The sequence below is a fragment of the Siphateles boraxobius genome, unplaced genomic scaffold (genome assembly GCF_051911475.1).
Source record: "Siphateles boraxobius isolate OS27281-9 unplaced genomic scaffold, OSU_SipBor_1 36, whole genome shotgun sequence".
NCBI classification, from domain to species: Eukaryota; Metazoa; Chordata; class Actinopteri; order Cypriniformes; family Leuciscidae; genus Siphateles; species Siphateles boraxobius.
In genome coordinates this window covers 327501-355162 of record NW_027508986.1, presented here as the reverse complement: position 1 = coordinate 355162, position 27662 = coordinate 327501, and the positions used below count along the sequence as shown (strand labels likewise).

Here is a 27662-nt window from a genome sequence, read left to right as displayed (position 1 = left end):
GCAATGCCAAATGTTCGAGCAAAGCATGACATTGCCGGAGTATCTGAAGCTTGTGTAAAGACTCCTCCCTCTTCTGAACGGAGGCGGAGCAGCAGCTCATTTGCATTTAAAGGGACACACAACATCAGAGCGTTTATTCTCACGTCCAAAAAGGGGCAACTTTGAAAAGCTTTAATAAATGATCAGGGGTATTTTGAGCTGAAATTTCACAGAAACATTCTTGGGACACCATAGATTTATATTACATCTTGTGAAAAGGGGCATGAAATGTCAACTTTTACAAGACATGCAAAATAACTAGTGTTCTATTCCACTATCTCCTAATTCTCTAAAGCAGACGTGCCTGCGAGTGTGAGCGGTGTTTCAGTATTAGTGTGTTCCAGCATCGTGTGGCTCACACTGATCAGAGCAGATGTAAATGGTTTTGTGATCTATGTGTTGAAAACTGTGTGCTTTATTACTGATGTTATCGAGCTTGTGCTGTTGTTCAGATGGGATCGCTTCATTTCCTCAGCGCTCTAAGAGACTTGAACATCATATTACAGTGATTAGAACTGCTTTTAGAAGGAAATTAGCAATTCTGCCAAAAGGAAATGAAAAGTCCAACCACCAATGTTGAAAAGAAATCAAAGAAATAAGCCTTAAAAATATTGTAATACGGAAAAGAACCTTGCCGTTAACAAGCTCAGCGTGTGTGTGTGTGTGTGTGTGTGTGTGAGAGAGAGAGAGAGAGAGAGAGAGAGAGAGAGAGAGAGAGAGAGAGAGAGAGAGAGAGAGAGAGAGAGAGAGAGAGAGGAGGGTTCAGATCTTTACAAAACTCCAATAACATCACAGGAGGACACCCAATATCACATTTTCTCTAAGCACAAATGAAATATCATTTTTATCCAACAGATTCATTTGTTTTGGTCTGGTCAGGGTTTTGTCCAGGCAGAAGATTATTAAACCAGATTAAATCTTCCTTCTAGCTATATATCTGTCTGTCTGTCTGTCTATCTATCTTCACTAAATTATCTAGAACATTAATTAATAATATTATCATCTGGAGTGTCTCTCTCCAGAGCGCGTTCTGATTTGGTGGACGCTGATTGGACGAGAGCGATGGGTGTTTCCGCATTCTTCTGCGAGCGCGCGCACGAGTTCAGCTGAGAACGCAGACATACGCTGAGACGCGACGCGACGCTCGATATTCCGCTGGAAAGTGTCCCGATCTGACGCCGAGATGCCGTACATCCTCATCAGCACACAGATCAGACTGGTGCGTATAAACACGAGCAGCGCGCGAGACACATGTGAGCACTAACAAGCAGCGCGCGAGACAACGTGCACGATGATGAGTGACAGCTGTGATTATGATTATGATATTACAGGATTAACGTTACAGGTGCATGTCTGTTTCTGCACTGGAGCTGTTGTTATAGAAGTAACCTAGATGTGCACAAGAGAAGCTTTGACATGGTATCTGTGAATCTTGCTTGATGTTTTATTCCTCTCATGATTTGTGTTGGTCTGAATCATATTTAAATTAAAAAGTTTAATGTTGCATTCCGTGCATGTGCAGCTCGTGCACCTGACCTGTTGTGAACGGCTGAAACATTAAATGAAAGTGAATCATCAACAGACAGATACACAGCATACAAACACACATCTATTTCAATGTAATTTATTGTAAAGATGAACACATTTTCATGTGTGTGTGTGTGTGTGTGTGTGTGTGTGTGTGTGTGTGTTTCAGGAGACGGGGCCCACAACGGTCGGAGACGAATATTCAGATCCCTCCATCATGAACTACCTCGGAGCCCGAAAAACCACCATACTGGGAAACAACTTGTAAGTGTCTATCTATCTATCTATCTATCTATCTATATATCTATCTATCTATCTATCTGTCTGTCAGTCACCTATCTATCTGTCTGTCTGTCTATCACCTATCTATCTATCTATCTATCTATCTATCTATCTATCTATCTATCTATCTGTCTGTCTGTCTGTCTGTCTATCACCTATCTATCTATCTATCTATCTATCTATCTATATATCTATCTATCTATCTGTCAGTCACCTATCTATCTGTCTGTCTGTCTATCACCTATCTATCTATCTATCTATCTATCTATCTATCTATCTATCTGTCTGTCTGTCTGTCTGTCTATCACCTATCTATCTATCTATCTGTCATCTATCTATCTATCTATCTGTCTGTCTGTCACCTATCTATCTATCTATCTATCTGTCTGTCTATCACCTATCTATCTATCTATCTATCTATCTATCTGTCATCTATCTATCTATCTGTCTGTCTGTCACCTATCTATCTGTCTGTCTGTCTGTCTATCACCTATCTATCTATCTATCTATCTATCTATCTATCTATCTGTCATCTATCTATCTGTCTGTCTGTCACCTATCTATCTATCTGTCTGTCTATCTATCTGTCATCTATCTATCTATCTGTCTGTCTATCTATCTGTCATCTATCTATCTATCTGTCTGTCTGTCACCTATCTATCTATCTATCTATCTATCTATCTATCTATCTGTCTGTCTGTCACCTATCTATCTATCTATCTGTCTGTCTATCTATCTATCTGTCATCTATCTATCTATCTGTCTGTCTGTCACCTATCTATCTATCTATCTATCTATCTATCTATCTATCTATCTATCTATCTGTCTGTCTATCTATCTGTCATCTATCTATCTATCTGTCTGTCTGTCACCTATCTATCTATCTATCTATCTATCTATCTGTCTGTCTATCACCTATCTATCTGTCTGTCTGTCTGTCTATCACGTATCTATCTATCTGTCTGTCTGTCTATCACCTATCTATCTATCTATCTGTCATCTATCTATCTATCTGTCTGTCTGTCACCTATCTATCTATCTATCTATCTATCTATCTATCTATCTGTCTGTCTATCACCTATCTATCTGTCTGTCTGTCTGTCTGTCTGTCTATCACCTATCTATCTATCTATCTGTCATCTATCTATCTATCTGTCTGTCTGTCACCTATCTATCTATCTATCTATCTATCTGTCTGTCTATCACCTATCTATCTGTCTGTCTGTCTGTCTGTCTATCACCTATCTATCTATCTGTCTGTCTGTCTATCACCTATCTATCTGTCTGTCTGTCTATCACCTATCTATATATATCTGTCTGTCTGTCTATCACCTATCTATCTATCTATCTATCTATCTATCTATATATCTATCTATCTATCTGTCTGTCAGTCACCTATCTATCTGTCTGTCTGTCTATCACCTATCTATCTATCTATCTATCTATCTATCTATCTATCTATCTATCTATCTGTCTGTCTGTCTATCACCTATCTATCTATCTATCTGTCATCTATCTATCCATCTGTCTGTCTGTCACCTATCTATCTATCTATCTATCTATCTATCTATCTATCTGTCTGTCTGTCTATCACCTATCTATCTGTCTATCACCTATCTATCTATCTATCTATCTATCTATCTATCTATCTATCTATCTGTCATCTATCTATCTATCTGTCTGTCTGTCACCTATCTATCTGTCTGTCTGTCTGTCTATCACCTATCTATCTATCTATCTATCTATCTATCTATCTATCTATCTATCTATCTGTCATCTATCTATCTGTCTGTCTGTCACCTATCTATCTATCTGTCTGTCTATCTATCTGTCATCTATCTATCTATCTGTCTGTCTGTCACCTATCTATCTATCTATCTATCTATCTATCTATCTATCTATCTATCTATCTATCTATCTGTCTGTCTGTCACCTATCTATCTATCTATCTATCTGTCTGTTTATCTATCTGTCATCTATCTATCTATCTGTCTGTCTGTCACCTATCTATCTATCTATCTATATGTCTGTCTATCACCTATCTATCTGTCTGTCTGTCTGTCTGTCTATCACCTATCTATCTATCTGTCTGTCTGTCTATCATCTATCTATCTATCTATCTATCTATCTATCTATCTATCTATCTATCTATCTATCTGTCATCTATCTATCTATCTGTCTGTCTGTCACCTATCTATCTATCTATCTATCTATCTATCTATCTATCTATCTATCTGTCTATCTATCTGTCATCTATCTATCTATCTGTCTGTCTGTCACCTATCTATCTATCTATCTATCTGTCTGTCTATCACCTATCTATCTGTCTGTCTGTCTGTCTATCACCTATCTATCTATCTGTCTGTCTGTCTATCACCTATCTATCTATCTATCTGTCATCTATCTATCTATCTGTCTGTCTGTCACCTATCTATCTATCTATCTATCTATCTGTCTGTCTATCACCTATCTATCTGTCTGTCTGTCTGTCTGTCTGTCTATCACCTATCTATCTATCTGTCTGTCTGTCTATCACCTATCTATCTGTCTGTCTGTCTATCACCTATCTATATATATCTGTCTGTCTGTCTATCACCTATCTATCTATCTATCTATCTATCTATCTATCTGTCTGTCTGTCACCTATTTATCTATCTATCTATCTATCTATCTATTTACTATCTATCTATCTATCTATCTGTCTGTCATCTATCTTTCTTATCTATCTATCTATATATCTGTCTGTCTGTCATCTATCTATCTATCTATCTGTCTGTCATCTATCTTTCTTATCTATCCATCTATCTATCTATCTATATATCTGTCTGTCAGTCACCTATCTGTCTGTCAGTCACCTATCTATCTATATATCTGTCTGTCTTTCTGTCTATCACCTATCTATCTGTCTGTCTGTCAGTCACCTATCTATCTATCTATCTATCTGTCTGTCTGTCACCTATCTATCTATCTGTCTGTCTGTCACCTATCTATCTATCTGTCTGTCTGTCTATCACCTATCTATCTGTCTGTCTGTCACCTATCTATCTATCAGTCACCTATCTATCTATCTGTCTGTCTATCACCTATCTATCTGTCTGTCACCTATCTATCTATCTATCTATCTATCTATCTGTCTGTCACCTATCTATCTGTCTGTCTGTCACCTATCTATCTATCAGTCACCTATCTATCTATCTGTCTGTCTGTCTATCACCTATCTATCTATCTATCTATCTATCTATCTATCTATCTGTCTGTCTGTCATCTATCTATCTGTCTGTCACCTATCTATCTGTCTGTCTGTCACCTATCTATCTATCAGTCACCTATCTATCTGTCTGTCTATCACCTATCTATCTGTCTGTCAGTCACCTATCTATCTATCTGTCTGTCTATCACCCATCTATCTATCTGTCTGTCTCTCTGTCAGTCACCTATCTGTCTGTCTGTCTATCACCTATCTATCTGTCTATCAGTCTGTCTATCACCTATCTATCTATCTGTCTGTCTGTCTATCACCTATCTATCTGTCTATCTATCTGTCTGTCAATCACCCATCTATCTATCTATCTATCTGTCTGTCTGTCACCTATCTATCTGTCTGTCACCTATCTATCTGTCTGTCTGTCACCTATCTATCTATCTGTCTGTCTATCACCTATCTATCTATCTGTCTGTCTGTCACCTATCTATCTATCAGTCACCTATCTATCTATCTGTCTGTCTGTCACCTATCTATCTATCTGTCTGTCTGTCACCTATCTATCTATCAGTCACCTATCTATCTATCTGTCTGTCTGTCTATCACCTATCTATCTATCTGTCTATCTATCTATCTATCTATCTATCTATCTATCTATCTTTCTGTCACCTATCTATCTGTCTGTCTGTCACCTATCTATCTATCAGTCACCTATCTATCTATCTGTCTGTCTGTCTATCACCTATCTATCTGTCTGTCTATCACCTATCTATCTGTCTGTCACCTATCTATCTATCTGTCTGTCATCTATCTATCTGTCTGTCATCTATCTGTCTGTCACCTATCTATCTGTCTGTCTGTCACCTATCTATCTATCAGTCACCTATCTATCTATCTGTCTGTCTGTCTATCACCTATCTATCTGTCTGTGAGTCACCTATCTATCTATCTGTCTGTCTATCACCCATCTATCTATCTGTCTGTCTCTCTGTCAGTCACCTATCTGTCTGTCTGTCTATCACCTATCTATCTGTCTGTCAGTCTGTCTATCACCTATCTATCTATCTGTCTGTCTATCACCTATCTATCTGTCTGTCAGTCTATCACCTATCTATCTATCTGTCTATCTATCTGTCTGTCTATCACCATCTATCTATCTATCTATCTATCTATCTATATATCTGTCTGTCTGTCACCTATCTATCTATCTATATATCTGTCTGTCACCTATCTATCTATCTATCTATCTGTCACCTATCTATCTATCTGTCTGTCTGTCTGTCACCTATCTATCTATCTGTCTGTCAATCACCTATCTATCTGTCTGTCTGTCTATCACCTATCTATCTATCTGTCTGTCTGTCACCTATCTATCTGTCTATCTATCTGTCTGTCTGTCTATCATCTATCTATCTGTCTGTCAGTCTATCACCTATCTATCTATCTGTCTGTCTATCACCTATCTATCTATCTATGTATCTATCTATATCTATCTGTCTGTCTGTCTGTCACCTATCTATCTATCTATCTGTCTGTCTGTCTGTATATCACCTATCTATCTATCTATCTATCTATCTGTCTATCTATCACCTATCTATCTATCTGTCTGTCTATCACCTATCTGTCTATCACCTATCTATCTATCTATCTATCACCTATCTATCTGTCTATCACCTATCTGTCTGTCTGTCTGTCTATCACCTATCTGTCTGTCTGTCTGTCTATTACCTATCTATCTGTCAGTCTGTCTGTCTCTCCGTCTATCTATCTATCTATATGTCTGTCTGTCTATCTATCTATCTATCTATCTATATGTTTGTCTATCTATCTATCTATCTATCTATCTGTCTAACTATGTATCTATCTATCTATCTATCTATCTATCTGTCTATCTATCTCCTTGTAAGTGTTCAGTTATTTCTCAGACAAATATGTTAAAGTTTATGAGCATATAAATCCCAGTCGACGCACAGATAAACATCACAGGCTGAAGCCCAGGCTTAGAGCGCATGTTATGTCGAACTGAACTTCTGTCATGTGATCTCTGTGTGTCTGACAGCTCAGAGTATCATGTGGACGAACCGCCGAGACTCGTCTTAGACAAACTCGACAAGATCGGATACAGAGTTGTCAGTATGACTGGAGTTGGACAGACTCTGGTCTGGTGTCTTCATAAAGAGAGCAGTGACACGCTGTGACTCCAGTGTCTCGTGTGTTCCAGGTAAACATGGTAAACACGGTGATTTCAGCAGAAGTGAGAGATCACAGAATCAACGTTTATAAAAGAAGTAAAGCTACATGTTTGAGGAAATTATCTTAAGAAATGTAAAGTATTTGAAATCTGTGACTGAACTAGCAATATTACCAATACCATCAGAATGTGATTTCATTTGGACACTTTTATATGTATGGAAACGTATTTTTGCGATTGTAGTAATATAAATCCGTTCATTAAGTTGATCGTGGGAACATCGTTATTCTATCTGCAAAAGGGACAATGTTGAATCTATTGCATCTCTATGTCTTTATCGAATTGGTTTTATTTTAAATAAATGCTTTGCAATGAAATATTAGTTTTTATCAGCTCAAAATAATTATTTAAACCCCACATTCTTTGTTATATGTAGTCTTAAATTTGTTTACAGAATATGTAAATGCTATATTTTTTGTTTCTAATCTTGACATTAATATTGTTTCTGTATGATTGTGTGAGACTCTGTAATTAAAAATAAAGTAAAATAAAATGTCTGTTTGAATGAAAGAGTTGCATGTTTGGTCATGGCATAAGTGTACACACCCCTGTTGAAACAGCTGGTTATTCAAAGATAGTTTTAATCAGAAATGTGTCACTATGGTTTCCAGTGGCAATTCATGCATAGGTTGTCATTTTTTTAATTAAATGTGCAAAAGTTCTAATATGATTAATTTTGTTCAATTTTTTTGCATCACAAAAAACAGCTTTTTAAAAAGGGTGTGAAGACTTTTACACACGATGTAGAATTTTGCTAAAATGTACATTTATGCATTTGACAGACGCTTTTATCCAAAGCGACTTACTTTGCATTTCAAGGTACATATTTACATTCTTATCTGTTCTTGCTTTCCCTGGGAATCGAACCCATGACCTTGGCGTTGCAAGCACCAACACAGTAGTACTGTTTGAGCTACAGGAAAAAATGGAGCTTCATTTCACCATGAAGGTACAAAAAGTGAACTCTATTGAGGGCCGAAAGTAAACGATACATTATATCCAACTATATTATATTAAAATGTACATTTTTCAAAAATCAAAATCACTTGCACTTCAACACAAAACGACACATCAGAAAGGAAGTTGTGCTTGATTTGCATGTTTTTTCCACCTCTTGACTGCGGTTCCTGCTCGGTTCTCCTGAGGACGCCTGTAATTGCATTTCCTGTGTTATAATGTAAAAGAGACTCTGTGTGTTCCTTTCCTTTCCAGGAATATAAAAGAAAAGCCCACATAAGTAAACAGAAACATGTGACGGCCGCGAGGAGACCAAACAGATGATGGATAGGAACAGAGGGAACATGTTCTAGGAAAAGTGACTAAGTTTAAATCTGGTGGTGAAGTCGGATCACTGCGGTTTGATGGACATGAGGAGCGAATGTGGACAGAACATGCAAAGCACAAACACAGCATGACAATCAGAATGCAATTTACTTTTACATTTCTGTTAGGTCTTGTAAATGATTAATTGGTGCAAAATCTGCAAATGAAAAAAAATGTTTGGCATATTTATAAAAATGCACGGTTTAAGCTCCTTTCGGCCGTCACTGAGGATGTCTACATTACCTGGAGTTATACTTCACTTATCCAATCACATTCACATTCAGTAAGCTTTGGAAGTCTTCTGAGCCAATCACCTGCGCCGTAAACATCATGTGACAAATGACTGGCTGATGATGCCACAAGTACACACACAGCCTCAAACCTTCACTGGCAAAGTCAGCAGAAAGGAAACGTTAAAGTCCATTCTGTCACATGCATAGAGAAATTATATTATTTCGTTCAAGTGTATCATGGGTGAAAATAAGAGAAAGTCAGGAAAATAAACTTTTGTGTTACATTAAGACAAAAATATTACAATCTCCAGTGATGATTTATTCACAACCACTTTTTTGGTGGATGTAAAGGAGCTGACATGTACAATAATGAACTCTCCACAAGGTGTCAAAATAAAAGTCCTGCATGAGAATATGAGTCAGTTAATCACTTTAAAATGACTGAATTTCACTGAAATTGATTAAAAAAAAATTCTATTTTAAAGAAAGATCGCACAATCACAAATCGAAAGCAAAATATTATAAAATAATATCTGTTTGTCCAACCAATGGCAGACGGTTAATTGTACTTCAGTCTTTTCACTCCCAGTATTTGACTGGGAACCGTTTTCATGTCCATATTTCATAATTTTCTTGTTGTATCAGAATACTTAGGATGATAGATAATAATAACTGAATAATATAATCATGACACTATTGTCTTCTGTAGAGCTGCTTATAGCTGAATTGAACTTGAACTTCAACATCAATCGACACTGTTACTGAACTGAATCAACATTGAACTGAATTGAGCTATTGTCTTCAGTAGAGCGGCTTTACAGCAGAATCAAACTTGAAATACTTGTCACGATCCTCCTGCCATAGAAAAGCACCATATGGATATTCAAGGCAAAAATGTTCGTTCCAAAAGGGCTTTATTGATGTTTGGGTGTTTAATTCCTGTAAAATCAAAGGTCAAAGTGAGTGTGTGTGAGGTCATGTGTGTGAGGTCACATGGTCTAGTCCTGTTCCTCTCTCTTCATCTCCTCGATCAGTCTCTTCCTCTCTTCAGCTTGTCTCAGTCGCATCAGCACCACGCTCTCGTAGTCACGCTCGTTACGTAGACAACTCTGAGAGAAACACACACATACACACACAAAGATGATTTAATGAAAACACTGTTTTTGACATTTGGTTGAGCGTTACATACACACAAATGCAGTCAGGAAACCTGGTCAGAACAAGTCAATTGTATTAATTTGTATTTGTTACTGAAAATCAAGACGTAAGGGTTTATAATACCTTATAGTCGCATTCATCAGATTAGAGCTGGACGATAATATAGTTAGTTACATTATGAGATGATAGAAACAATCAGGCAGTTGAGATTTGCTATATAGTATCTAGCTGAATGTGAGTGAACTGTGTGTTAGTGATTTTCAATCCTTGAATGAATCTATCTTTTAAGTCAGTTCACAGAATCAAACTGAATCAAACGAGAAATGAACGAATCAAACCTACAGGCAGAGTTGAGAGTCGTGTTCGACTCAAAAGAATCGAATGAACTGCTTCTAAATGTCGAAGCTTCTTTTTGACTGGTTCCTTCTGAATGGGCTCTTTGGTTCAGTAGCCCTCATTGGCTCATTTGCTGCTACTTCAGTAGAGCATCTTGAATCATCTTCAATTCTGTGAACCGACTTAAAAGAATGATTCGTTTAAGATCCGAATGTGGCGAAGGGGGGCGTGGTTCAGCGATGTCTGTGACGGGAGAGAGAGAGCTGGGAGGCGAAAGGATGAACACCTGATCTCGTTTGCAGTGATTGCCGTGAGGGAGTGTGTGTGTGTGTGTGTGTGTGTGCCGGTGACGTGAGAGAAGCCCGAGGAAGCTGCCGCTGTATTGAAGGAAAAGCTAATTGAGAGTTTATTGGTAAATGCGCCTGAAGCGCGATAGTTTTGCTTTGAAATATTTTGTAAGTAAAGAAACACACGTTCCACAGCACGCCGACCCAATCTCCTTCCTTTTCCCCTGAGTCTGAAGTTTGCTACACTGGTGCTGAAACCCGGGAAGGAAGGAGAACGCCGCCGCCAGCATGTCGACCCCGCCAGGTACGCTGTTTGTGGATATCATCCAGTCGCTCGCGGGCCTCCACCAAGAGAACCACCAAGCGCTGATGGACTTGAGGAGCGACCAGGATTGACGACTCCACGCCCTCATCCAGGCCCAGCAAGAGGATCGCGAGCTGTTCCGGAGCTTGCCGACCCGGGAGGTTCGGACCGTAGCCCCTCTCCCCAGCGCAGCCACCGGCGCCGCTCACATCACCCTCAATAAAATGGGCCCGCTGGACGACCCGGAGGCGTTCTTGGACCTCTTTGAGCGGGCCGCGGAGGCATGTGAGCGGCCCCGACCAGCTGGCCGGTGCGCTTAATCCCGTTGCTGTCGGGGGAGGCCCAGAAAGCCGCCCAACAACTTCCGGTCCAGAACCTCCTGGTGTATGAAGACCTGAAGAATGCCGTCCTCCAGAAGATCGGCCCGAGTACTTCGGCTCCATGCCGCTGCTTATCTGGATGACATCATCATCTACAGTAACGACTGGCAGCGGCATCTGGGTCATTTCAGGGCTGTCCTGAGGTCGCTGAGACTGGCTGGCCTGACGGCCAACCCGAGGAAGTGTGCAATTGGGCGGGTAGAGGTTAGATATCTGGGCTTCCACTTGGGTCACAGTCAGGTATGTCCCCAAATGGATAAGACTGCAGTGGTTGCAACCTGTCTGAGACCCAAGACCAAAAAGGAGGTTAGACAGTTCCTGGGGCTGGCGGGATATTACCCGGGACCTCGCCGGCCCGCTGACTGATCTAACTAAAAAGGAGGCACCAGATACGGTGCAGTGGACGGAGCAGTGCCAGCAGGCCTTCACCCAGATAAAGGCTTCCCTGTGTGGCGGACCGCTCTTACAGGCTCCTGACTTTTCTCTCCCTTTTTTTGTTACAGACAGACGCATCGGACAGACGGCTGGGCACGGTCCTGTCGCAGGAGATAGAGGGTGAGGAACGGCCAGTGCTGTACATCAGTCGCAAGCTCTCAAAGAGAGAGACTATGTACAGCACCATTGAGAAGGAGTGTTTGCTGCAAACACACCGAACATCACGACTGTATGTATGTGGATAAAGTAGATACAACATACATCCAGTTGTATACATAGAGCTGTACGAATCATATACATTGACAAATATACATTCATGACATAAACAACCATGAAGCTGAGATTCCACCAAAGGTTCTTTATAAAGAAAAAGGTTCTTTATAAAGAAAAAGGTTCTTTAGATTTTCAAGAACTGATCACTGAAAGGTTCTTTAGGGAAACAAAAGTGGTTCTTCTATGGCATCGCTGAGAAAACTTTATATTTAATAGTTTATATTGTTTTACATGAGTGTAGTGTCTGTACGCAGGTAAAGTGAAGAACCGTCGTCCTCACGAACGACCTGTTTTAGATCACGAACGACATTCAGAGCAGCTGAGCTCAGAAATCTGACTCAACATTGAGGATTTTGTTGAGTTTGAGTCAGTTTATTGAGTTCCTGTTGTGTTCTGGGTCACTGCTGTCTGATTCAGCATTAGATCATAGAGAAACACTCAAAGCATCTCATTCAGTGCAGGAAACAGATTTAGTGCTGATACTATAGAGTTTGTTCTATGCTAATGTAATGTGAAGTTTACTTGGATTTTTCTACAACAAAAAAATTCACACACATTTTTTTCAGTGTATAATCATGTGCTTCAATGTTAAAAACCCCCAAACCCTAAGCATGAAACCTCTTGAAAGCTTTTTATCTCTAAACGCTCTTGTTTGTGCCTCAGATTACGTATCCTTGCTTCAAACAGCTCATTACCGGTTCAGAAAAACATGATAAGCAACTATAACACTCTCAACAAACCTGGAATGACTTCACAGCAACTGAAGATAATTAATCAACACACTGGAATGATGGTCAACCAATCAGAATCAAGAATTCATCAGCTCCTACTCTCTGTTAAACTGTTTAAGACGGGCTGATATGATCTTAAACCTCAATATATGTCATTTTAATAGTAAATTAGATTTTAGTACTCCAAAATATTACATGACTTAATTATTAATGCAATAAGTGAAGTACTCGCGCACACAGAAAGCCGACTCTCAGATCGCACGAGATCCCACATTCAACAACTGTTCAACAAGTCAGGTGTGTGTAAAGTGGAGTAAACAGCTGAGAAAGAAAGTGTGTGTGTATCAGTATATTGTGTCCGTGCAGCTCTTAAAGTGACAGTAGCCTAATAAACCTGCTTCCATCTGTGTGCTTAATGTTAATCAAACAACAAAAGACAGAGAAAAACACTCACTGCTCTAGACTGAATAACTTTTGTAGCTTTATTAAGAATCAGTGTATAATTAATTTATACAGTGAAACTAAGCAGTATTTTATTTTTTACATATGATAATTAAATTTCTGTTGTTAAATACACCTAATGTGAAATATTATATACAATACATAAAGAATTTTATTTAATTTATTTTAATAGTATGAAGTTGAAACCCATCGATCATTGAAACATCATTCATATTTTGGCCTAAATATAGCCATCAATCAGCACTGACTAAAATAAATGTGTAAATAATTACATTTCTAAATAAATTTTGTGAAATAAATTTTCTAAATTAATTCTTGAATCAATGTTTCTAAATAAATTTCCAAATGAACAAAATCTCTAAATACATCGAAAAAAAAAAAATCTAAATAAATAAATAGCGAGCCAAAATATGTCAAATAGAAGCAGGAACGTCTCTTATGAAGATAATCCTCACAGTTTTTGAGAGCGTGTGTGTGTCTGAAAACTAAGACGAGCAGGAGAGATGAAGAGAGAGTGATTCTGCAGGGTTAGAAGCATCTGGAAGAGATGACTGGGGTCTCTGAGAGAGAGAGAGAGAGAGAGAGAGACCGAGGGGAAGCACGAATGCCATTATCATTCCAGCCTCATGAGCTCAGGCCTCGTCTCCCACCTAACCACCAAATATCACGCAAGCTCAATTAAGTACGTAAACAACTGCTGCATCTTCAGTAAACTCAAGAAGAGGCATCACTTTACACATACAAACTTTCCCAAGCGGGAACGCCGTTGAATCCCGGCCCTGGAGACAGAAACGGGACACGGGTCTGGATGAACACCAGCATTCAGAAGTGACAGTTACGGCATTTATAATGTTAAAAAGATTCTATTTCAAATAAACGCTGTTCTTTTAGAACTTTCAAAGATCAAAGAATCCTGGAAAAAACACACAAATGTATCACAGTTTCCACAAAAGCAGAAAAGCAGCGTATTAGAATGATTTCTGAAGGTGACGCTGAAAACTGGAGTAAAAATTCAGCTTTGGTCACAGGAATAAAATAAATTTGTACTATATATTCACATAGAAAACAGCTATTTTAAATTGGAATAATATGTACCTGTTTTTACTGTGTTTCTGATTAAATAAATGCAGCCTAAAACATTAAAAAATCGTACTGACCTCAAACAGAAGTGTATTCTATTTCAATGTTAAACTATTCGTTACTTTTCTATGTATTTCTTTATAAAACATGGATCCTGAAACAAAACCAGTTGAGACATAAACTGACGTCAGAATGGCAGTATTTATGAGATTAACAGCATCATAATGTTGTAATTATCAGTGGGAAACTGGGTTTTCTGGGTTAATGAATGATGTCGGAATGACTGTACGGTTTATTTTTTGCATGCATTTCATAAACTCACTGAAAAAAAAATTATGTTGACTTTACTTAATTTTATTATGTCAAGGGGTTGCACGAATAAATTTATCTAATTCCAGCTAATTTTTTAGTTGATTGTACTTATATTTTGTAAATTGGTTGTACTTATATTTTATAAGTAATTTCAGATTAATTATATTCATAAGTTTAGCTAAACTATTATGAGTTGAATTTACTAAATTTTTTCAAGAATCAGCCTTTGAATCTAAACAATGGTGGCAATTATAATGCATGCTGCAGTTCAATTTAAATGATTCAGGTCAAATGATTGTAAAATAATGATTGTTAAATAACAACCAACACCATCAGATCACCTTTTCTATTTGTTCATCTGGCTGTTATGACTCAGCAGTCAAACAAAACCTAAAGTTAATGAGTTAAGGGTCAAGAGCCCAACTAAAACGAACACTAATCTCCATAATGGTGACACTAAAGTACGGTTTTCTACTTCAGTGATTCTGCTTATTAACATCAGGTGTCTTCAATGTTGGCAATACAAATAAAGACTTCTTACTTCTTCTTTGACGTCGGTCTGTTATTCAGATATTTTTGTTTAAAATGCACAGGAATTTTGTATTGAACATAGCTCTGTATCACAGTGTCACAGAGACAAGGGGGCGGGCTCATTTTACTCAGATGACCAATCAGTCTCTCAGTTTACTCATTTGAAAATGGCTAACTTTTAAGGAATTATTTTGATTAATTATTACTCAATTCTAATGAGTTGAATTTAATTAATAATATTGCCTGTAATCTGTTGCCACAATTTTAAATTAAACATATTTCTTTTTCTAATTACTTTTAATTGAATAAAATTAACTTGTTTTTAACAAGGGCAGTGAATTTGAAAATTAATAATAAAAAATAAGTAGGATTAATTAACACATTTAAATCAGTTAAAATTAACCAGATAAAAACATGTAACATTAACAAGGGGTCAGAATCAATTTTTTCAGTCCTGTTGATGAAGAACAGCAAGTTTGCCATGAAATATAACCTATTTGTGACCCTGGACCACAAAACCAGTCACAAGGGTCTATTTTATGAAATTGAGAAGTATATATCATCTGAAAGCTGAATGAATAAGCTTTTTATTGATGTATGGTTTGTTAGGATAGGACAATATTTGGCCCGAGATACAATAGATTAGTAAATCTGGAATCTGAGGGTGCAAAACAATCGAAACATTGAGAAAATCTCCTTTAAAGTTGTGCATTTATATTCGCGATGTTGGTGCATTCACTCACTAAAATAAATGTTTTATATATTTACAGTAGGAAATTTACAAAATAACTGCATGGAACATGATCTTTACTTAATATCCTAATGATTTTTGGCATAAAAGAAAAATGTATAATTTTGAGCCACACAATGTATTGTTGGCTCAGAAATAAACCCGAGCGACTCGTGACTGGTTTTGAGATCCAGTGTCACATTTAAGCTATTTGCAAGGTCACACAAGAACAGTGTTACTATAGTATTATTTAAATTCTATTAAAGTATTTATTTCTATTTTTATATAATACAAGCATACACTAATTCTCCTCATTTGCTCTTCATTTAGTTCTTGTGTTCACTAGTAACTGAAAAGACCCCAAGTGCACTTGTTTGTCTGACCAAAATCACTCGACAACATTGCATAATTACACCTTCCAAACTCATAACCGGGGCGTCCCAGCATGCAGCGTTTTTGTGTGCACTTCGTGCAGGATACTGTGGTGTGTGTGTGTGTGTGTGTGTCGACATGCAGAGACTTGTACGACACAACGGGACCAAAGCACAGAGTGTAAACACACCGGTGACATCAGCGGCTGGTGATGATGTCAGCGCTCGTCTCGCCATCACGTCTTCAGTGAAACTGTGTGTGTGTGTGTGTGTGTGTGTGCATGTGTTCGTGTGTGTGTGTGTGTGTGTGTGTGCGTGTGCGTGTGCGTGTGCGTGTGCGTGTGTGTGTGTGTGTGTGTGTGTGTGTGTGTGTGTCAATGTGAGACCAGAAGACAGACGAGACGCATCTGGAATTTGACAATTTGTCTTGTTCTTTATAAATGGTTTTTTTTTTTAAATAGCATCACTAAAAACATTCTTGGAGTTTGTTTAACAAAGTGTTATTATAATATCATTGTGATACTATTATAGTTTTTTATTAATATTTCAAATTTATTTATATTTTAATTTATTTTATTTTTTGTTTTCATTTTAATTTTATATAAAGTTTTAGTAATTTTGTTGTCATTTTTAATAGTTTTTGTAAATATGTCTATGTACTTTTTATGCATATTTTTATCAAAAAAAAAATAAAAGATGTCTATGAAAAATTTCAGTCTGGACTCAGGCTTCATCATAACACAGACACTGCGCTCGTTAAAATTACCAATGACATCTATCTTCTGACCATCACAATGCTAGTTTTTCTTGATCTTAGCGCTGCATTCGACACTATAGATCATAAAATACTATTAGATCGGCTACAAAATTACACTGGTATTCAGGGTCAGATATTAAGGAGGATCTATCAGACCGTTACCATTTTGTCTATTTAAACGGGGAAATAATCTAAGATAATGTCAGTAAATTATGGAGTGCCTCAAGGCTCAGTGTTAGGCCCTCTGCTATATTCAATATATATGCTGCCACTTGATAATATTGTAGGAAGATATGGAAATAGTTTATATATACTCAGTTACAGTGCTTAGCATAAGTGAACACACCCATGCTAAAGTTGATTAAAAAGAGGAATAAAAAAATCATCTTTTAGAAATTGATCTTAATGCCTTAATTTAAAAAATGAGGAAAAATCCAACCTTTAAGGACACCAATTTTCTTTGTGAATGAATAATGTATCTTAAATAAATAAATGTTCTTCCTTAAAATACAGGTTGTGTAAGTCAGGACACCCCTATGTTAAACTCCCATAGAGACAGCTGATTTTTATTTTTAAAGGCCAGTTATTTCATGGATCAGGATAATATGCATCCTGATAAAGTTCCCTTGGCCTTTGGGATTAAAATATCCCACATCATCACACACACTTCACCCTTATACCTAGAGATCGGCATGAGGAACTGTCCATAAAATCATCTCTCAATGCAAATCAAACCAACTATTAGTCTAACTGAAATAAAACCATGCCAATGAAAAAATTGGTGTCCTTAAAGGTTGGATTTTTCCTCATTTTTTAAATTAAGGCATTAAGATCAATTTCCAAAAGATGATTTTTTATTCCTCTTTTTAATCAACTTTAGCATGGGTGTGTTCACTTATTCTAGGCACTGTATATTATTCATCAAGACCAGATGAATTCTCTAAATTATCCAGCGAGTGTGTTAAAGATATAAAATATTGGATGACATGAAATTTTCTTCTACTAAATTCAGATAAGACTGAGGTATTACTTATTACTCTTAAAATGCAATTTGCATTTAGAAGGATGTTACTTCATCTTCTTCAGTTAAAGAGATGGGAGTTATATTAGACAGCAACTTGTCTTTCAAAAATCATATTTCATATGTTACAAAAGCAGCCTTCTTCCACCTCATAAACATCGCTAAGCTCAGGAACACTCTCTGTTTCTGATGCAGAAAAACTAGTGCATGCATTCATGACCTCTAGACTAGATCACTGTAATGCATTAGCAGCGGCTGTCCTGCATACGCAATAAACAAGCAACAATTAGTCCATAATGCAGCCGCTAGAGTTTCTTAGGTCAAGAAAATATGATCATATAACACCATTTTGATCATCTCTACACTGCTTACCTATTAAGTTCTGTATCAGAGAACCACACAACCTGAATGTGATGAACTGAACATCTTCAGACACATTTGTTCAAAGTCTGGTAGACGTCATTTTGCTTTACTCCCTACAGCCAGATACACACACACACTTAAGAATGATAGCTATAGATAACGGGACGAAGACAAGCAGAACATCTCTCCTCTTCACACTCGCTCAGATCTCTGCACACATGGCTATTCTCAAGCGCGTTCAGGAACGAGTGCTGAAAACCCTGAGCTTTAGCGGCATCCCGGTCCATATCTGTCATCAGGAGAGCTCAGCTGGATACATGTGTGTCAGACGCTTCATTACAGATCATTAAGAGACTCAGAACGGCAGAGAACACCACCAAATCAAGAGCAATGAAGGGGTTATGAAGAACAGATCAAATGAGAACAGAGATAATTGAATTACCAGTCAGATTAAAGATAGATTAAAGATATAAAGGTGTTTTTTGACTAAAGTGTGTCAAACACTGCTATGATTGTCTGTTACAGACAAAAGTAGTTTAGAAATGTTTATGAGCTCATATTATGTGAGAAATATGTAAAACAAATAAAATAGAAAATAAGAAAATAAAATATAGTATAAAGACATAAATTAATGAATACATAAATAAATGTTGCAGAAAGAAAAGTAATAGAAATTGCAATAAAATACTAAAATAAATTATGTGCCAAGAAATAGCTTCCAAGTATTGTAAAATATAATAGAAAATATATAAATAAATTAAATATAGTATAAATAAATAAAACAAAGAATTATGTGGAAAAAAATAGTAAATAAAACAAACAATAAAATGGCACAAAAACTTTCAAAAGTATTCTAAAGTAAAATAAAAAATAAGAAATAAAAAAAGATATAATTAATAAATAAATAATAAATAATGTAATTAAATAAAACAGAAAAAGAAAGTTCAATTTATTTCGCAGGACTATTTAAGCTAATTTAAAAAAATAATTTAAAATATGATTAAAACAAATGTGGAAAAAAATAGTAAATAAAAATACTAAAAAATAATGTGGCACAAAAGATCTTTAAAGAATCGTAAAATAAAATAAATGTATAATAGAATAGTTCAAAAAATAAAAGTGTGGAAAAAGAAATGATAAATAAAATATTAACAAATAATGGGGCACAAATGAGCACACAAGTATTGTGTGACTGTACGGCAACTTCCTGTTCAGTGTTGAAGATCAAAAACTCACCCAGAACACCTGGTCACACAATACAGACTAACAGATAAAGCAAATAAAGCAGTCTAAACACATTATGGATGTTGTTGATCACGATACAAGCTTTTTTGCTTGTAAAACAGGATTTTACAAACAGATTTTGATGTAGCAAATGCATTAGTGTCGGATTTTAAAGTGAGAAATAAACATGACAACATTTAACTAACTTCAACTGAGCTGAAAGAGGGTGTGTGTGTGTGTGTGTGTGTGTGTGTGTGTGTGTGTGTGTGTGTGTGTGTGTGTGTGTGTGTGTGTGTGTAATCTTTAGAGCTGCGATTACTCCAAATCATGCCAATGTCGAAGAGCAAAACCACCAGCCAACAGCTACACAACACAGATGCTTCGAAATATGCAATATACAATGTAAAATCCCTGAGATTTTGGAAGTAAACCCTCATTAAAGGAGCAGCTGATGTGAACATCAGAGGCATTCAGTAAAGAATGTCATACACACCCATAATTATCCATTAAAAAGCGTGTTGCATTTACAGTAAACCTGGCACTAGTGTGAGTAATGCCATCTGAGATCATCAATGTGCAACGAACCGGCCGTGTGAAATGCAGAGAGCAAATATTGCTTTCATCCCTGATTTAATAATGGCGTAATATCATGTGGTGCCAGCAGACGTAAAGCAGGAAAACACACACTGATCCTGCCAAGATAAACCCGATAGAAAACTGACAACAAAAACACAAAACATATTATTGCTCTTCTATGGGGTTAATAATGATGCTTAAATATAATGCACTAAATGCCGTTATATACGTACACTACCGTTCAAACGTTTGTGGTCAGTTTGATTTAAAATACATTTATACTTTTCTTCATGCAGCAAAGGTGCATTAAATTGATTAAAAGTGACAGTAAAGACATTTATAATGTTACAAAAGATTATTTTACGACCTTCTATTTATCAAAGAAAATCCTGGAAAAACAAATGCAGTTTCCACAAAAATATAAAACTGTTTTCAAAACTGAGAATAATCATAAATGTTTCTTCAGCATTAAATCATCATATTATAGTGATTTCTGAAGGATCATGTGACACTGAAGGCTGAAAATTCAGCTTTGATTATCAATAATAAATTACACTTAACTATACATTCACATGGAAAACAGCTGATTTACATTAGAATAATATTTCACTGTTTTTACTGTATTTTAGATCTTGCTGAGAAGAAGAGAAGTTTAAGAGCAGGTGATACTTCATCAGAATCACGTATAGCATTGTTTAGTTGAGCGATTAAGAGTAAAAACAGAAGAGAATTAGACAAAAGCAGCCGAAAGAGGAAGCATTTCCCAAAAAACATCTTGTAGAAGAACAAGTCTGTACAAAAACACAAGCGCAGAAACCAGAGTCTGGATCCAACTCAGTAATATATGCCTCAAAAATAAGGCCAAAGCAATCAAGCAAACTGCAGGAATATGGAGAAACTCTTGATTATCTGTTTGCATGAAAGAGAGGAATGAGAGCTGATGAAACACACATCCAGCTCTGGATAAACGTTATGATGAAGAGCTGATGTTTGCTTTATGTGAATGATCAGATGTGTGTGTGAAGCAGAAGACGGAAGGGCGGCTCTTTGTTTATTGGACGTGTTTGAAAGGAGTCTGACGGAAAGCAAGCATGAAGAAATCCCAGTTCTTGAGCTTTCCCTTCGAATCTGGCGTCCATCCGGGATCCCGGGCGGCAGGAGGAACATTTGATGATGTTTGGAAGGAAAAAACACTCTGTTCAAGGCACTTTCCTAAATATTTAATAACTGGAGGAAGCAAGCATAAGTATAATTCATCTGTCCAGAAATATAACGTGTTATATCAGAGCTGGTGTTTCTCAGTAAGTGTGATATACTGATGTCTGAATCTGGGACTGATGTTGAAGCGTTTGGAAATGATTGTCGAGATATGATTGTCTTTACACATGCAGACAGGGTGAACAGGTTTTTATCAGTCTGTGCAGAAACCGGCTGATAATGAGGAACAAAAACTTACTGGATTTAGTTTCTGAGTTTGTGAAAACATTAGTATGGAATATTAATTACATATAAGCTATGGCATGTTCTAATGGTGCAAAAATGAATCCATTTTATGTTTTGACATTATATTTATCGGTGTGTGTGTGTGTGTGTGGGGGGGGGGGGGGGGGGTCGATGGGGTGTAATGTCAAAAGATCAAATGGATGCATTTAAAAAACATATTTTAAAGTATTATAAATAAAAATTATAATAAAAAATGAATACGACAAAAGATTGGGTCGATGGATGAGTCAAGGCAAAACATCAAATGGATGCATTCTTTAATTATAATTTTTTTAAATGTAATAAATATATATATATATATATTTTATATAAAATATATATATAACAATTATAAATAAAAAATATATATATATTATTGTAAAAAAAAAATTTAAAACAAGAAGACGAAAAAAAGATTGGGTGGATGGATGAGTCAAGGCAAAACATCAAATGGATGCATTCTTTAATTATTTTTTTTTTAAATATAATAAATAAAAATTAAAAAAATAGATATTAACGTAAAAAATTTAATAAAAAAATAAAAAATAAAAAAAGATTGTATGGATGGATGAGTCAAGACAAGGCAACTCTGAACCACTGTCCAAAAACATACTTTTCCTTTTATAACTAATTATAACTATGACTATATCTACTATTATAGATTATCATTATCATTATCTCTCCTTAGATTAAATCAATATTTATTCAATGAATTGATGTATTTATACACTTGGAACTTCCACAGACTAAAAACTGAGTGAATCATTAACATGGGATCTTCGATTTCCTTCCTAAAAGCATAACAAAGATTCTCTTGCCCTTTCCATAAAACATAAACAGTGTTCAATTTTGTCTGAAAATAAGAAATGCCAATAGTAATAGTGTTATTTATGCATAAATGCAATCATTAACAGTAAACACTTCCAAGTAAATGAATATGCAATAATATAACTGATGCCAATTCCAATTAGTGCAATTCCATTGAGGTGCAGTGCTGTCATATGACATACTTTCTACATTTTCTTTAAAACTATTATGATAAAGTGTGTCTGTTAACAATCACATCTAATTTATTTATCAAAGATGCAGGATATGGCCCTTTTATTTCCAATAATGCATGACGTCGTTTTTTCCTGAAAGCTGAGAAAGCGATGAAAAATCACACCGGTCCGAAATGCATTGGTTTTAACTAAATATCCTAGAGCTCACTGTATATTTTGCTATAAAACAAGGGTAATAATAACCAATTTCAGATTTACCCACCAATAAAAGCCATGCAAGCAAAAACAAGGTCATTTCACAGGTTTGTCAGATGATGAATTACAGTTAAACTGGGCGATTCATAACCAGAACAGGTAATATGTGCTTTATAGCCCACATTTAATGTCGAACCTCATAAACTACAGTCGAACCAAAAAGTATAAGTATAGATAGATAAAAGTATAGGTGCAGGACACTATAGTTCATTTATGTAAGTTAGGAGAGCAGAATACATAAACTGTGACATATTATACCCACAAATTCTTCATACAGTAATTACCAGTAAAATTTATACAAATGTGTGACCAAAAATGATTGGGACACTTTGAGCTGATCATGTTTTTTCTTTAATAACTAATGCAGCTTTTTACACCACAGACTGAACAACATGAAGCATTGCTTGGTGATTGGTTGAGCTAAACTGGTATTATGTAATTGTGTAGTTAAATTTAACAGCTGACAGATATTCAACACAATTCATGTGTGAGAGTCTAACAGAAGGACGGACAAAACCAGTGAAAGTTCTTGTCGTATTTTATTACCATTTTCTAAACTATAGTGAATAAAGTGTGATAATGTCATGAATAAATGGTTTGACTGTGGAAAGCGCTTCATCTCAGATCTTCACTGCTAAAACAACAAGTCTTGCCTCGACTCGAAATCAGGAGACAAAAGAAACGGGTTTCATTTAGGCCTCGATGTGTGTGTGTGTGTGTGTGTGTGTGTGTGTGTTCATGGGAATGCAAGCAGGAATTACCTAAATATCAACAGAACTTGTGTAACGCTGGTCCGCCTGTACACACACGTCCCAGAGCGAGAGATTATGTCATCACAAAGCTTTAGTAAGTCTTACAGGAACCAGAACAATGACAGAGATTAGTAACGAGTGAATCCCTACGACACGAGAACCAGCGTCGCCCTTCCCAGATTTCCCAGGAGCGTGATGAAGAGCGACACGACTTCCCTGTACCTGAGATTACGTCTCCAGGTGTGACACACACACACACACACACGCACACAGGTGTAGTTGAGGAGGGTGTAGACGAGGCTCAGTCGAGCTCTGGACTTTAACACTGCGGATCTACGAAGGACTCTGAACTGTAGAAGAATCAAATCAAGACTAAACTACAAACATCTTCTGAAGTATCGAGGTCTTGGGTTACGGTAAGAGGAACTACTCCACGACACTTCCACCATCATTAATGTGGCGTTTATGTAAAACTGGCAGGTGTATACGCCACTGTTCAGAAACACTCACATCAGTGTGATGTTAATAACAATGAAACGTGAAGATTAATTCGGGTTTTTGAGGCTGGATATTCACAGAGAAGTGTTCTGTGCAACCTGTTTAATAGCCTAACAAGTCTCGTCATGTTAACAGAAACACCTCAGATGTGTGTGTGTGTGTGTGTGTGTGTGTGTGTGTGTGTGTGTGTGTGTGTGTGTGTGTGTGTGTGTGTGTGTGTGTGTGTGTGTGTGTGTGTGTGTGTGTGTGTGTGTGTGTGTGTGTGTGTGTGGGTGTGTGTGAATACCTGCACACCTTCACAGGTACGTCGCCGACAATAAAACATCATGTTAAAGGCTACAACAATAGTTTTGATGTTTACTCATTAGGAATAGTTGGGGGTAATAAAAGAAAAGAAAATGTTGCCGTTTGGTAACTTTACCACAAAAATCAACTTTTGCTTATAAATGATCACTTTCACCTTTGATTAAATCAATATTTTTTCAAATAATTCATGCATTTAAACACTTTGAACATCTACAGACTAAAAACTGAGCCTGAAAAGAATGCAAATAATAAGTGTTATTTATGCATAAATGCAACTATATCACAGTAAGCACTTCCATATAAATAAATAGATGCAATAATATAATTGATGCCAGTATAAAAACAGCATTTTTTTATTCAACAACTCTCATATGGCAACATTCACATTTTCTTATGAATGAATTAACACTATTATCATGAATCTTGGAGATATGATTGTTTGTTTGCCAGTCAGATGCTCTGAAAAGGAAAGTGTGTATTTATTGTTAAACACAGGTTGTTTTGGGGATTTATTGGTTAAGTCTTGTCGTCCTCGCTCTCGTTGCATGTTTGAGAAGGTATGCCGTTATGTTGGCGCTCGCCGTCTCCCGCTGCTACTAAAGTGCCGATAAAACCTTTATTGGCCAACAAAACATGTTTTCTGTAGTGCCTTACAAATTTAAAGAGTGTTGCGAGTCACGAAAACTGATCTAATGTGTAAACCGCAAAACAGGGCCGTGAACGCCAACTAGAGTAAAATGCTTCCTATGTAAATTATCACAACAAATGGGACTTATTACTCTTTATTACAAACTAATTTAACCTGTTCTGAGTCACAGAGCGCTCGGAGAACGCAGGTCAACATTACACTTCAATCTAGAAGGAGTAAATGTGTTTTCATTTCCTTTCCCAGAGAAGAATCACAACTCATTTATAGTGCCGAAACATGTCAACGGCTGTAAAGATGTCACTATATCAACTGTTAACTTTAATCTTAATCAAATACTGATTGAAATTAACATCTATATCGGGGATTGTTATGGTACATGTGCTGGATGAGATGCTTTACATCCTTACACCACAGTTCATATATATATATACACACCACCGTTCAAAAGTTTGGGGTCAATACGAATTTTTTTTTTTAAAGAAATTAATACTTTTTTTCTGAAAGGACGCATTAAATTCATCAAAAGTGACAGTAAAGACATTTATAATAATGCAAAATATTAATTTTTTAATTAAATGCTTTTCTCTTGAACTTTCAAAGAATCCTGAAAAATATAAATCACAGTTTGCACAAAAATATGAAGCAGCACGACTGTTTTCAACACTGATAATAATCATAAATGTTTCTTGAGCATCAAATCATCATATTAGAGTGATTTCTGAAGGATCATGTGACACTGAAGACTGGAGCAATGATGCTGAAAATTCACTTTTGATCACAGGAATAAAATACACATTACTATATATTCACATAGAAAACTGATGATTTACATTGAAATATTTCACAATATTACTGGGTTTTGTATTTTTAATCAAATAAATGCAGGTTTGTTGAGCAGAAGAGACTTCTTTTAAAAACATTAAAAATCTTACCGACCCCAAACTTTTGAACAGCATTGTATATATATACTGTATGTATATAACATTGGATATTTTTCTATTATACACAAAAAAAAAATTCAATCTGTGCACTTTTTCGCATTTTTAAAGCTGATTGTCATGGAAAATGGATTTAAATATAATAAAATGTGCTTTTTGTTTTGGAACTAGAAAGACATTAATTTTAAACTCCTAAAAAAGGCCACAATTAAAACGAGAAACACTGAAACACCCGTGCAGGGCAATTACAGGCAGAAATCCTGCACTTCCATGTGCATCGTTGTTTACAGTGATAGTGTCTCACCATCGCCAGCAAAATAAAAGTCCAAAATGAAAGTGAAAATGTCATGAAACACAAGACCATCACAGCCAATCAGAACATACTTGAATTGACCAATGAGATTTCAATAGAGTGTGTGTGTGTGTGTGTGTGTGTGTGTGTGTGTGTGTGTGTGTGTGTGTGTGTGTGTGTGTGTGTGTGTGTGTGTGTGTGTGTGTGTGTGTGTGTGTGTGTGGCTGGCTACATTTAATAGATCAAAAATACTGTAAAATACTGTAATATTGTGAAATATGACAATTTAAGAGAACCCTTCTGATACAAAATACAGTAAAAAAAAGTGTAATATTTTTACAATTCGGAATAACGGTAAGATTTTTAATGTTTTTAAAAGAAGTCTCTTCTGCTCACCAAGGCTGCATTTATTTGATTAAAAATACAAAATACAGTAATATTGTGAAATATTATTTCAATGTAAATCAGCTGTTTTCTATGTGAATATATAGTAAAGTGTAATTTATTCCTGTGAATTTTCAGCATCATTACTCCAGTCTTTATTGTCACATGATCCTTCAGAAATCAGTATAATATGATGATTTGATGCTCAAGAATCATTTATGATTGTTAGCAATGTTCATATTTCTGTAGAAACCATTATAAATGTTATTTTTCAGGATTCTTTGATGAATAGAAAGTTCTAAAAGTTGTAAATAAATGTCTTAACTGTCACCTCTGATCAATTTAACGCACCCTTTGAATGGAAGTGCATGTAAATCCCTCAGGTTTGATGAGTATTTATCTGTTTCAGGATCCAGATTTCCCACATGTTGTGATTCTGACGTTCTGAGATGCCGCTGAGGACGTCGCTCCACCGCAGACCCGACTCTGGAAGGTGGAGATTATCGAGGCGAAAGGAGGTTGTGTCGGTGAGCATGATCAGCCTTCCTCTGGCTGACTTCCGTCATCTCTCCCACATCGGCGTCGACGGACATATGGAGAGTTTCGGAGACCTGTCGTTCCTGAAGGAGGGCCGGAGTCTCCTGCTCCAGAGCTCCAGGAGCGAGCAGAACCTGTTCCTCATGAGCGATCCGCCTCCGAAGCCGCCCCGCATCAGCCTGGAGGATCCCATCCGAGAGGAGCCGATCCGGGAACACCAACCAGGAACAAGATCTGGGAACACCATCCGGGAAAACCATCACCTGGAGGATCCGATCCGGGAACACCATCCGGGAACACGATCCGGGAACCCGATCCGGGAACACACTCGCAGGCAGAAGTGCAGCTCGCTCCCCCTGCTGGACGTCGAGGAAGACGAG

General features: G+C 36.7%; 3 protein-coding genes across 4 annotated transcripts in view; 2 read left to right on the top strand and 1 right to left on the bottom strand.

The window, feature by feature from the left end:
• Positions 1-840: 840 nt before the first annotated feature.
• On the top strand, positions 841-7794 carry gchfr (GTP cyclohydrolase I feedback regulator). Its single transcript, XM_077196807.1, has 3 exons — positions 841-1258; positions 1736-1830; positions 7110-7794. Exons 1-3 carry the CDS (start codon positions 1223-1225, stop codon positions 7246-7248), a joined length of 270 nt encoding a protein of 89 aa, XP_077052922.1. The 5' UTR covers positions 841-1222; the 3' UTR covers positions 7249-7794.
• A 1361-nt stretch (positions 7795-9155) lies between these two features.
• The window catches only part of dnajc17 (DnaJ (Hsp40) homolog, subfamily C, member 17), a 73949-nt gene continuing 55442 nt past the window's right edge, over positions 9156-27662 (bottom strand). The window contains exon 11 of the mRNA XM_077196803.1: positions 9156-9966. Coding sequence (XP_077052918.1) covers positions 9856-9966 — 111 coding nt within the window. The 3' untranslated portion in view covers positions 9156-9855. The remainder of the gene's footprint in view (positions 9967-27662) is intronic.
• Positions 23719-27662, top strand: part of LOC143702888 (cdc42 effector protein 2) — a 5267-nt gene continuing 1323 nt past the window's right edge. For both annotated transcript variants that reach the window (XM_077196805.1, XM_077196804.1), the window contains exons 1-2: positions 23719-24094; positions 27155-27662. The exon at positions 27155-27662 is cut by the window's right edge. In XM_077196805.1, coding sequence (XP_077052920.1) covers positions 27195-27662 — 468 coding nt within the window. In that variant the 5' untranslated portion in view covers positions 23719-24094; positions 27155-27194. The remainder of the gene's footprint in view (positions 24095-27154) is intronic.

Excerpts from the sequence above, each read along its gene's own strand:
- gchfr (XM_077196807.1), top strand. The coding sequence starts at position 1,223 with ATGCCGTACATCCTCATCAGCACACAGATCAGACTG. Across the intron at positions 1,259-1,735 it reads TCAGCACACAGATCAGACTG|GAGACGGGGCCCACAACGGT; the intron begins GTGCGTATAAAC and ends TGTGTGTTTCAG. Across the intron at positions 1,831-7,109 it reads ACCATACTGGGAAACAACTT|CTCAGAGTATCATGTGGACG; the intron begins GTAAGTGTCTAT and ends TGTGTCTGACAG.